Source organism: Centrocercus urophasianus, unplaced genomic scaffold (assembly GCF_019232065.1).
Source record: "Centrocercus urophasianus isolate 14NV4802_14NV808 unplaced genomic scaffold, USGS_Curo_1.0 seq_33, whole genome shotgun sequence".
Classification (NCBI taxonomy): Eukaryota; Metazoa; Chordata; class Aves; order Galliformes; family Phasianidae; genus Centrocercus; species Centrocercus urophasianus.
Genome location: NW_024884900.1, coordinates 1,024,858 through 1,038,106, shown reverse-complemented (window position 1 = coordinate 1,038,106; position 13,249 = coordinate 1,024,858). Strand labels below are relative to the sequence as shown.

At 47.3% G+C, this 13,249-nt stretch overlaps 1 protein-coding gene across 7 annotated transcripts in view; it reads right to left on the bottom strand.

The window, feature by feature from the left end:
- Positions 1-13,249, bottom strand: part of MSI2 (musashi RNA binding protein 2) — a 185,605-nt gene that overhangs the window by 115,041 nt on the left and 57,315 nt on the right. For all 7 annotated transcript variants that reach the window (XM_042829936.1, XM_042829937.1, XM_042829939.1 and 4 more), the window contains exon 6: positions 5,114-5,206. In XM_042829936.1, coding sequence (XP_042685870.1) covers positions 5,114-5,206 — 93 coding nt within the window. The remainder of the gene's footprint in view (positions 1-5,113; positions 5,207-13,249) is intronic.

The following is a 13,249-nucleotide window of genomic DNA, read 5'->3' as shown; positions in this document are numbered from 1 at the left end:
CTTCCCAAATACTGAATCTGGAAATACAGTACTGAAACGTGTGGCAAGCTAACAGCTTGTCATATCAAAAAATGATTTTTCTGCAAAGCAAATATTTTGAGAATGACCATCCACGTATCCCATTAACCATTAACTCTACATATCAACACCCAAGAGATGTAACAACGCAATTCAGACTGTGTGCCAAGCCAAAATTAACTCTGCTTTCACTTTCATGCCAGCAGAACTCCCTGTACCTCCTGGCCCTGGCCTCAGCCCCAGCTCCACGCAGACTCCCAATCCCCAGGACACCAAACCAGGAGCAAAGCACCTTTTCTCATGCTAATAACTCCATTGCAATAACATCTTCAGAGGCCACACTCAAGGTCTGAGGGAAAAGTAAACCAGTGAAGTGCTTAATACTCCAATGGCGCATTAACTCATTCACACCCAGACAGCCCTGCCAAGCCAGGAGGAGTTTTCTTTCATGCTTTCCTGATTTATATTTTCACAGCTGTCAGAGAGAAAAGCATGTAGGAAGCACATTACGTAAACCACCCGATTAGGCTAAAATCCTCCATGTGGATCACACCTCCTTCCCTCTCCTCTTCCACTGGCGTTTCATGCAGAAAGTAGAGGGACTTTTTGTCTTTACTGAAAGCAGATTACTTTTTTTTAAAGGTTAAACTAGTCATTATTTGCACTGCTGTCCCTGTTACAACACATGACGGCATAAAAGGAAAGGAGCAAATTCTCATCCTGACGCTTTGCTCCTTGCAGCACCGCAGCTCTGCCCGCCTCGCACCCCAGCCCTGGTGGCAGCAGGGAGGGTTTAGGAGCAGCCTCCTTGTATTTGTTAACTGTAACGAGACAGGAAGCCACGGCTACAGAAGGGAGAGATCAGAAGAACGTAATCTTTCAAAAACACAACAGTTTTGCGGGAGAAAAAAACCCAAACCAACATCAGAAACCAGAAATTATTATTCCACTGGCCTGTTCTGTGCCTCACAGGAAATAACAAGCAACTGTACGAAACCCTTCACAACCAGAGAGGTAATTCAGAAATCCTCTCTTCTTTCAAATTTTCCAAATCTTAAAAGCCATTCTTGAGGAAGCAACACATTCTGGGCAAAGCTGAAGCATGCCTGCAATTTGTCTGAGGGACCTGGTGGCAAGTCCCAACAGAAAGCAAAACTAATGCAATGCATCTTTGTTCTGATTTTATGTGGAACTTTAAAATAAAAACCAAATGCTACAGCGCCCATTCCCAAAAGTCATTTCAGGATTGCTGTGAAAGACAAAACAGAGCAAACGCTCCTGCTTTGAGATGGTGAAAGCAAGCACAACAGCTGGAGCCACCAGCACCAGCACTGCTCTGCCAGCAGTTTAAAATAACTGTATGCAAAGCAGTCCACAAAAATATTTCAGACTTCACCTTAAAAAAAACCACTTTTTTTTTGAAGTATAAACTTAGTGTTTTCTCTACCTCACAAGAAAACACATCTTTTCTTCCAGAACAGTCATATCTGCACTGATCTAAATAGCTGAGGACAGCCAAACGTACCTGTAACAAAACCGTTCCCAGCAAGCTGGAAACATGGGCTGGAAATACATTCAAAAGATGGCACCCCCAGGACTGGCTGTAGCCCTGCACGAAGAACACCCCTGAACAGAACTGATCCAACAGCTGGGTCCAGAACTGGCCGGTGCCATCAGGGCCCCCCTGGCACCGCACTGCACTCCCAGCCCAGGGGCCCAGCCTGTGCTGCAGGCCCGGCTCAGCCCGGGCAGCGATGGGGTTAAGGCAGTGCCAGACCGCAGGCGCTGGCGGCCGACCAGGAGGGACATGGGAACCAGGGCAGCCAGCTATAAAGGCCTTATTGTAGCAGCCCACTGGATTGGAAATGACTTGTAGGCCTAATGAAACAAAACTTTGGCAGTAAAACAGAATGAAAGGAATGAGACAATAAAAGACAGGAACAAAGGGAGCAGAGTTGTTTCAGCTTAGGAAAATAAGCTCACTTTGTTGTTGGGAAAAGCCAAAGCCGATTAGGATAAACCAATGACTAGGCATAAGTCTTCCAAACTAATTACACAGTTCGCCATGTGAAGTGTAATTGCAAGTCACAAAATAAGGACGACATTACTTTCACAGGAGCGCAACGAAGCTACCCAGTACTGCGGACCCGCAGGGGTCCCTCACCACCCTCGCTTGCAGCTGGAGACGCGCGGGATGCGCTCGCCCTGACAGAAGTGCAGACAGACGAAGGCCCCTCTGCCACCACAGCCCTGGGTGAGGTGCAGCGAAGCTGAGCTCTGCTCCCAAACTGCTTCTGGAAGCACTGAGCACCGCAAGAGGCGCTGAGCCCGGGGAGCAGCTTGGACATGCAGAGGGCAGCCGGGCCCCTCCTGCAGCCGGCCACCAGGCCTTAATTACACTGCTCTGCGCTCTGTTAAGGTTTTTGATTTTATGCAGGTCATTTTTCCCTGTCTTCCTCTGAATGATGGCTGGGATTCCCACAGATCTTCAGCTTTACTGAAAGAAATAACTATCATATCAGAAGCTTCACAATAAAAGTCTCAACAGTTATCATTACCACATTTGTTGGCGTGCTAGCTGGCAGGCATTTCCTCTGGTGAAGTCAGGAAAGAAGGTTTATTAAAGGCAGTTTTCTTTCTACTGGAGAGAAAGGTTCTGACATTTACTTTTCAGAAAGAAACTATTTCAAATTCAACACTTCAGGGCCCTTCGTGCCAACTCCCGTTAAATTAGCGCGTCAGCTTGGCCCAAAGCTGCATGGCTGTAACCACGGGCTGCACTGAGAGCAACCTCCAGTTACCAGAACAACCGCCCCTGGTTGCAAAGCTCTTCTCTGCAGCAAGTACAGACAGGATTCTGAGAAGCACAGCAGCCGTTAAGCAATTTTATTCACACCAATAAGAAAGCTCAGCATTTCAAAGAGGAAGTCACCTGAGATGTTCTTATCAAGCATGGGCGGCTCTGCTGTTCTCTAATTATGTAACGCAATTGCCTTTTATTTTAAGAAAGCGCTAACCAAATGCAATCCTTGCCATCAGTCCTAATGCACTGTTCCTACTGCAATGACTTGACGGGAGAGGGGTGTGCTGAGCAGGACACAGACACATCACCAGTCTCTGCCACCACGAGCCTGCAACCAAAAGCAGCAAGTGAAGGTAAGGCCTGGGAAGGAGATGGGCATGGAAGAGAAGGAAGCAGCTCCTACAGGTCCCACAGGGACAGCCCTCCCTGTGCCTGAACAACCCACCCACTGCAGTGCACTGAGCCACCTGAACCAGCTGGACCACAAGTCCACGATTCCGAGGGTCACTAATCACCTCTACTCCTTCTCACAACTGGAGCCTGGCAGGCATCACCTCAGACACCCCCAAACCAAACTGCCAGCTGACAAACAACACAGTGCAGTCAAGAGCACTTGAGTGCCTCCAAAATGCCACTGCCTTCAAACTCTCCTCCTGATCACAATGTAGCACCGAGATGCACAAGACAGGGATGCACCTGGAAAATGCTACTGGGCAGCACCCTGCTGGCCCTGAGTCCCACAGCAGCCCAGTCCCAAGGACTGCCAGCCTCAGCGGGATGAACCCCGGCTCCACTGCCAAAGGGAAGGGTTTCAGCCCTGCTCACAACTTACACAATTATTTCCAGCTCCTTCATTTTTAAGCCTTCAACTGATAACACCTGAAGAGTATCTGATTCTTCAGAAGTATTGCTTTCTGAAAACCCTTCTTTAAAGCCAAGAAAGGCAGAGTACAAAAGCAGGAACTGAAGCATCCCGAACCACAAGTCGCTACTGAAAAAATGCAGTCCGATTGTCTGCGTTATCAAGGACTGTAAAACTGCAAACATGAAACTACCAGATGGTGAAATTAAAAAGACTAGATTAAGAGAGCATCCAGCCAATATGCAAAGCACTTTTATTGAAACTATTATTAACTTCAAAAATACAGGTTAGAGGAGTTCCGCAATTAGAAGTAACTACAGAAGAAACATCCAAAAGCTCGTGTAATCCTTTAATAAAAGGCTCAGCAGGCTGTAAACATCCTGCCGGAATCGAAGATTATTATTGAAAATAAAGTGAACGGCTTGAAAAACAACTACCAATCCAGCACAGGAACAGTTTATAAACTCCCCTCCTCAGCTCTCAACAAAATACTGCCTGGCCAAGGCATTTCAGAGCCAGATAAAAGAAACATAAACTGACTACAAGGAATGGGAGCTGCTTTGCTTTGGGATATCCCACTGCGTGCTCAGGCAATCAAGCATCTAAATCATCAGTGGATGCAATCCAAAAGGCAGAAACCGAGCTGCAGAGCGCCGAAGGTCCAGCGCCCATCGGGAGCACTGCGCTCAGGGCCTGCCCACCCCGCCTGCCGTCAGCTCAGCACAGTCAGCAGCGCTGCGCCGCACCGGGGGCCCCACGCCGCACTGGCGCCCACCGCAGGGTGCGGGCTGTTCTGCTGCACAAGAGAACACTGGGGCAAGGCCCAGGCTTCCCTCGGACAGCACCGACTCCACGCCTAACTCTGCTTTTAATGACTTCAGGACTCCACGTGTGCTTCACAAGCATCTTGCTAAAGATTTTTCAGTAAGAAACGGAAGAATAATCTGGTGACTTCCATTCCCCTCTTGCTGTTCACATGGTTCCTAAAGGCATTTCACAACTTTGCAAGCTCTCTCACACACCTCTGTGCCTCCTTCAGCTGCTGGAATCAGGGCTCACAGGAGGCTTACGTTATGGAGCAGACAACTGTGTAATCGTTCAGGTAAGGGTACGTTCCTCCTGAACAAACACAAATTCAACTCCCAGTGATTTTGGTTGTTGTTGTTTTGATACTTTTTTTTTTTTTTTTTAACCCTGAGCAGTGTTGACAATGCTGGATGATGCTGTACACATTCAAATGCAGCAAACAATAGGAACCACAAAACAAACTTAAATAGGCTTCAAAAAAAAATTAGACTGCAAAGCAGAAAACGTGGCTCTCCTTTGAGCACAGGCCTCACTGCACTTCTGTTTTTTCAAAACACTTTAAAAAGAAAGGGAAAAAAAGGAAGAATTCAAAGAATGCAGCGCTCACTCAGGCAGGAACTTACCTTGCCAAACTGTTCAAAGTATTGCTTTACGTCTTCCACTACTGTATTAGCCGATAATCCACCTACAAATATTTTCTTTGTTCTTGTGACCATCTGCAAGAAATTACAAGACAAGCATATGGTTTAACCAGATTATTTCAAACAATATGTGGAAAAAAAAATATATTCTTCAGATGCCATCCCTAGCCCAGTTAATGAGAATATTTCTCTACAAAAGCAATTCAGATTCTATTTGATTAGATACTTTTTTTCTTTGTCTTGTTTTGTTTTTGCTTGAGAAATGGATGAGTAAAGGCACTCAATAACAACTCTAGCCCCCGGATATTTTTTTTTAATAAATGATTTTTATTGTGCTTCTCAATGCAAATATAAGGGAAAAAGGATTCCTCATAGCTACCATCTCAGAAAGGCACGGCATTTTTCCCCCTTCTTTCCTAAAGACAAAGCACACTCTTTAGCAGACATAAGGCAATTCCATCCAACTGAACTGCCCTGATATTAAGTTTCCACGGGTGGCTTTAAAAGGAACTTGCACAATTACTTCGATATTCTTCAGGAGGCAAAACCCCACAGCCCAGGCTAGTCCACACAAAGCAAAGGAATGATGCTGGACTCCCTGTGGAGCACTTCCAGGTGACCCATCACCCACAACCCTTTGAGATGGACAGGACTCAGCCCAAAGACCCGAGCCCTTAGGAGCAGCACCAGTAGGGCAGTGGGTGTCACTGCAGGGCCAGTCCACCACCAATGGGCCGCCTCACAGCAGCACAGACCCATCACTCCCATCTCTGCTGCCATTCAAATCAAACATTTCCCTCCATCACTCCCCACCCATGCTTTACAGAGCTGCACTTTTTTTTTTTGTAAGTTAAGAAGGAAAAAAAATAGTGTAAAAATTCAATTATTTTTTCCTGAATGCAATCTAGGACTCTGAAATTGAAGCCCAAGCATACATTTTTCTGTATAAAATTGTCATTTACAAATAAAGAATTGGCTAAAGCCAACTTGTAACTAAAGGATTTCGCAGGGCTGCCAGGAGCCCTCTGCCTGCTGGCATCTGATGAAGATCAGGCCAAGCTCCTGTTGTCATACAAAAGAGGGAGGAAAGCAATTATTCTAAAGCAATATTTGAAATTATCTTCATTTTTATATTTGACCAAGAAAGAAAAAGAGAAATACTTCTTTTAGAAAGAAGATTGAAGGTTAAAAAAAAAGACTATTTTGTTTCTATAGCTTCAGTCAAAGAAAATACAGGTAATGACAAGCAAATTCACAACATTTTAATACTGACTGTGTGCTGTGAGATGGGAAATGGTTTCAGAAATCACTTCTAGGTACAGAAGTGAAGGCCAAAATGAAGTCTGCCCTCACAATCCCTGCTCTCAGAAGGCTCCAGTACTCGGCACTCACTGCCCAGGCAAAGAACGCAGCCCTGGGGAAGGCCAGGTCAGGCTGAGGGGCACCAAGCACATAGAGCTGAGCCAAGCACGGAGTTTCTGTTCAAAACCAAAGCCTTTTTAAAATCAGAACATCTCGTTTGGCTGTGAAAACGCACCTGCATATCTTTAACCAAACTATCCTACAATTCTACAGAAACACACGTATAGGCGAGTGCAGGAGTTGGGCTCGCTGACCCTTATTGGCCCCTTTTCACTTGGGATGTTCTGTGATACACCTAAGAACCCGCTGTGCCATCCGTCTGCACTCACTGGCAGCGCCGTGCCAGCAGGCAGCGACAGGAAGCCATGGGAGCCGATCCATCACAACCCCTCGGAGCAGCACTGAGCGCCAGGTCGGCCAGCAGGCACCACTGCCAGCTCCACACCTCAGCAACGCGCAGCAAAGCAGAGCTGTCGACGCCTATCGGAAGGTCTGCACAGAACGCAGACGTTACGTGTTTCTGGAGTCTCTGCACGCTGATGGCGTCTGAATCGACAGGGGAGAGGGAGACCTACCGGGGTTATGAAGCCCGCTAATGGCGAGTATCTGCAGAACCGCTTTGTTGTGCACGGTGTTGGTGCTGCAGTTAATCAAAACTCAACATGTGACTAAACTGCGAAGAGTCACTCAAGGTTACAATCTCTCTCTTGGCTTGGCTCTTCAGAAATACATCTGCCTTTGTGTTTGGCAAACACTTCAGCTGGTGCAGAAGCAGGAAAAAACACCGTGCTTCAGCACGACAGCTCTTCTGGTTTGATGGCATTTTGTGCTAGGCTAAGGTCGTAATGAGATCGGTTTGTGGCACATCAAGCGAGTCTTCCCAGAAGAAGAGGCTGAAGACTGCCTCTGGAAACAGATCCGTCCCACAGGAGCAGAACCCAGCCCAGGCGACACGAAGGAACGCACGGCTCTGCAGAGCTTGTGCCTCCAGCTCTGCGCCCATCCGTGCCCGCACACATCGATTTTGTTCTTAGGCTTCTTTGTTCTTTTCCTCCCCATTCTCTCTTGCTATCATGACTATGAAAATGGGCAAAGAGGATTTATGAAATAATTTCTGGAATTTAAAGAACTTCAAAATCTCAGGCACCAAACCCCCAGCACCTGCAGAGCGCCGAGGCCCAGCTCACACAGCGCAGGAATTCTGCGTTTGACTTCAGGACAACGGCTGTAAGAATCATTTCCTTCCCCTCCTCAATGTCTCAGAATGGTGGAAATGGACTGGAGTACTAATAATGAATCTGCATCACAAATTGCTGAAATTAGCATTAATTTCAGATTAAACTAATTATGCATATGTAACAGTTTTCCAGAGCACTTTCCTCTTGTGCTACTGAGTGTGTGTGGGTGCATGTGTATTCCAGCTTGCTCACCTCATCTGCAGTTTGACATTTCATCATTTCTAATGCATCCGCCTTCTAAATAGGTTTGTAATTGGAAAAATCATCTCTAGTATATATGCTGAACTGCATTTTATACCCCATTGTGTTGTACATCCAAACTACAGCATTACCTCTAATTAAAAACAACAATAACTCATGTAATAGGGGAAGTGATCTTGTTAACTAAATTGCTAGGCTTCTTTAGCAGAACAAAAACCATAAGCAAGAATTCTCCAGGTTTTTTGTGGTGGTTTTTTTTTTTTTTTTTTTTTTTTTTGCCTCCAGGATCCTCACAGCAACTTCCAAAAAGCTATTAAGAAACAAACCGGAACACAGTGCAAAGCCCACGACGAAAGAAAGAACGTTTACTGAAAGCTGCCAACTTTTCTCCATTCACAAAGTGAGCAAACACCCCACTAGCCATCCTCTCAGCCAGAACCACTGTATGGTTGAGAAATGACGGATGTATTTCCTGCACAGTACTACATACCTTCAGCTAGCAAACATCAGGCACTCAAAGCTCCCCAAGAGCAAGAAAAACTCAATCCTGTGTAAAGGCAGCACAGCTTTACGTGCCACGTACAACATGCTTAAGTATTCAAAATAGGATTTCAGCAAGACTTAGCCAGTGCAAATACCTTGTGCCTGACCCCTGTGTAAGCTAATGTCATCCTGTGAGAACCAACGCCAGCTACAGAAGGGATGCAGCAATGAAAGGGCTCTTTAATTCCACCCAGCAGCACAGATTCCTGGTGGGGTCACTCAGTTCCCTTGATTTCTGTGGAAAATACAGACGGACTGTATTCTCCCAAGCCGTTCATCAACAAAACCAATTTAGTCCCAGCTGTCTTCCAAGTTTTCAGCTGTCTTTGGTTTTGATGTTAAACTTGAGAGAGCTGGTTTTTGGCTGGTTGTTTGCTGGTTTTGCCCCCTGCCAGATGCCCGTGGTATCGGCAGGAGGCAGAACAAGCAACGTGGCTTTTATGCAGCAGAGCAGCACCAGCCAGAACCAACTGCAGGGCTGCAGCCCTGGCACAGCCCTCCGCAGTGCAGCCTCCACAGAGCTCCTGGGAGCAGCAGCAGCACAGCCAGGGCAGCGCAGCCCCCACACACACAGCCACGACCAGCTGCCCACGCTCCTGAAAATGAGCCCCAGCTGGGAGAGCTCAGCATTTCTTTGAGCAAAACGTGGCTTCAAGTTTCAAATCAAAAGATACAGTGAAATTCACCAGAGCCGGACTTCACACCCTCCAGAGAACAGGAATAGATCACAGCCCCTCAGCCCTGATTCAACTACTTGCTCTGAATCCCGCAGGGCTGTTCCCTCCTCCTCCACTCCAGGTTACTCTTTTTATGCATAGGGGAAGCAAGGTCTGGAGGCAGGAAGAGGAGAACAGAGCAAATCTATTTAAATCCCCCAGTCGTGTTAGCTTCTCACACACGGTTATGGGAAGGTAACTAAATATTCACTGACTGCAGACGACTCATCCACCATACCAGCTTGATTACTGCTCAGCAGTGCTTCAAAACCGCGCTGATACGTTAAATGAAGACAATTATTGCTATAGGAAGACACCTCAGGACCACAAAAGGAGACCACTGTTCAATATGACGATGTACCAAGGGCAGGATTTTTGCAATACCCACGTAATGTAGGGACAAAAGTCCCAGAGAGAAGCAATTTAGCCTACAGATTTTGCAGCAGAGTCCTCCAACTTCACCTTGTACTGCAGGACAGGGGGGACGGCGTTCTGCCCAGGGCCCTCCATACAAAGGCACGGCAGCAGCGCCCAGTGGGAACACAGCAGAGCTGACCATTACAAGGTTCATCAATTCCACTATTCGTGTTTTATCGTTTTCTGGAAGGAAATGGTGCCATATCCAAAAAACAACCAGAAAGCTTTGTCCTCCACCAGGACACCCAGCAGTAAGAGAACACCTTTCCAAGGGCACGTTCAGCAGCAGGGCTCTCAGCGAAGCAGCCTCTTCGCCAGGCTGCACCAAAGTAGGTCAGAGTGGGAAGCCCAGCTCCCATCGACACAAAACGCCCAGCTAAGAATCTTCCCAACATTTCTGTGATTTGAGTCATAACGACCCCATTAAAATCCATACATGAGTTAGAGCAGCCAAAGCTGAGTGCCTTTGATTTGCTGTCATGCTTGCCTACGGCCGCAGCTGTCATGGGCTGCCGGGCATCGCAGGCACCAGGGGATGTTGCCAGGTTGCCCCACAGCCCCTGCCCAGGCAAAAGCCCACAGAGTCACAGGGCCACCCTCAAACACACATCCTGCACAGGTCTCCTCAGCCACAGCCATCGCCGCTGGACAAACAGACGCAGGGCAGAGCCATTGGCAAAAAACTGTCCCATGGGCAAAATCTATCATCTTCCCCTCCCTCACTGCTCCACACTTACCTCTGAAGTTAAGAAAGCTCGCACAGGCAGTTACACCTTCAGCCAGCCGTACCTTTTGGTGTGCCAAGCAGCCAGCTCCGTCAATACACCCATAAGCACGCAGTGCTGTGGCTAACAGAGCTCTTACAGAGCCGCATGCGCTTGCCAAAAGGAGAAAGAAGAAATGCATTTGGAGGCCCAACGCAGCACTTCACAAAAGCCAACAGCACAGCCCAATGTGGGGACTCAGAGAAGTGCACGTTCTGTAAGTTATAAAATTCTTCCAGCTGCAAACAGCGAGTTCACTCCAAAAAAAAAATCTTACTGCCTCTACAGCACAGAAAGCAGGCATCATTTAAATACTTCCAAGTTAGCACCAACTAATTTTTTGTGATAGCCCTGACAAATCAGTGCTAAGAGCCCTCTGTTAAGATTCTAGATGATGTTCTGCTAAAACAGAAAAATTCACAAGCAGCAAAAAGAAATGCATAAAGCAATTTACCTCCCGCCCAACACACTCCAGATGATTTCTCTGAAAAGAACAAATGGAAAACTTTAACCCTTAGCCTTGATTAATTTCATCTACATAATACAGATGCACATGGCAATCAGTTACTGATGAGCAAGTTTTACTTCATATGCTGAGTCAAGCTCATGTCTATGCAACACACCGCTTGGCTTTTTCACAAGGGTGATCTTTTCCTCTGATGTGAGACCACTGAAATCTTGCAACATGCCCACATTTGCTCATTACTGCTGTTGAAATACTTCCACAATCCTATGAAATACCGCATTTTCTTTCATTCTCTTTCCTCCCCACATAAACGGGGTGGTGAATTGCAAGAATTACCCTGCTCCCATCTCCTCCTCACAAAAGAAAGACGGGAGGAAACTCACCGGCCATTATAAAAGCAACAGAGTCGTGGCTCTAAAGCAGATCAAATAACCCTTGACTAGGAATAAAAGGGCCCCTGAGGAGTGGCATCGAGAATGAAGAGTGGAAGCAAGACAAGAGAAAATATCCTGATTTTCCTTCCAGGGAAGGCAGCACCTTGCAGCTACAAGAGCTCGTCTCCCTCGTGTGATGTTTACTCCCTTATTGACCAGGGGACAAGTCATCTCAGTCTCTGCAGGGCTGATATATCAGAGTGTTGGGAGAAACTCTGCCGGAGTCTGCAAGGCTCAGCATTTAAGCATACATTTTAACTTGCAGAGCTTGTAGAAGCCTCATTAGGTTGAGTACGCTGCACAATCGAGTGCTGTGTGCCTTGGTTTCCACGAAAAGAACAACAACAAAAAAATCCCACAGCTCGCCGGAGCCTGTGAGGCGTCACTCAAACCTCTGACCTGCCGAAAGCCTGATTTGAAGATGCTGGAAGAGTGCAAGACATTGTTACTGACATAACTGTTATTAAAGGAAGAATAAAAATATTATTCCTAGCTAGGGAGGTCGTAGCAAACTACCAAGCAAGCGATAAATCAGCCAAGGTCTCCAAAAAAAGACATTATTTCTCCTTTACTCCAACATCTTAATGTGCATGATTTTTTTTGCGTGTGCTAGAAAGATATTTCTATAAATCCTCCTCTGTAGAAAGCTTTGCTTTCAGAAGGGGAAAAGTAGCAGATAAAATACTACCCATCAAAATGAACTCAAGTCTCTAGTAACATAACTAAATGTGTAATGTTACAGATGTTTTATAGCCAGGATGTCGGATCCATTTAGATCACTTTTACAAACCCAGCAGGAAGCATCTCCCCAGCGCTGGAAACCACGCTAACAGGTCTTGGACCAATTGTTTATCCAAAGCCGCAGCCAGGGATCAACGATGCCTCCTGACCAGCGCTCAGAGGGCTCTCTTGTCAGCCACATCCTAGAATCCTGAGCCAAGAGGAGGTTGAAGGCTGGCGGAGCAGGCAGCCTTACTGCACGGGGCTGGGAAGAGGTAAGCAGCAGGGAAAAGAGGGGAAGGAGCAGGGCTGGGCTACCAATGGAAACAACCTGGAAGAAGCAGACCGTCGGTCTTGCCAACAGCAAGGCATGAGGCGTGCAGAAACAACACAGGACCGCTTCCTACCTGTGGTGGCACACGCAGCCCACGTGTTCCAGGAGCACACGCCAAGAGCGGCCCTGCAGCCAGGCCCACGGCTGCAGAACGCCCAGCTCCTGCCCAGCACCAAGCAGCCCCCACCAGCAGCACGCCCTGCCTGGACAAATGGCAGCCACCAGCATGCTGTGCTGACAGCCTCTGCGCTGCACACACTGCTGCCCAGGCTGACGGCACGCTGACTGACGTATGGTCGTACTTGCAAAGCCCATTAGCAAGTGGTACTCAACACCGAGAGATTTATTACCAGAATGGTAACTGTCTCATGCTGCTTTGTTTGCTAATTGCGACTAGCTTCACTTTCAGAAGGGTGGGAGCCTAATAAATCAGTTATCTCCAGGAAGAATTTATTTAAAGTTGTTAGCATTGTAAATCCAAGCACTTGGCAAGAGATTCTGCAAAAAATGATGTGTTTATACTTCGGCATTTGGATGGCAGAACACGCGGCGTGACTCAGCACCCAGCTCTGACACGGCCATCTCTAGCAGGACGCCAGTGGCTCAGTACTTCAGGCCACGGAAAGGTGCCAGTCCCCTTCTCATGTGGCCAACAGCCCAAATGCTCCCAGCACACTCCTCCAGCCTTCCTCCAAGAAACAAGCCCAAAAGGCGGCGTGTTACCTCCAAAGGACAGGGCTCCAGCTCCCTTTCACAGCATGCTGTCCAGATCCCACCCACTGACCAGGCTGCAACCATGGCAGGGCATCCTCAGGACAGCCCCACTACAGCTCCCCAGCCTGAGCATGGATTTGAGAAAAAGAAATGCACATCAAGGAAGCGGAGGCTCCAGGACAAGAGGCAAAAAGCGAGCACGTTACACT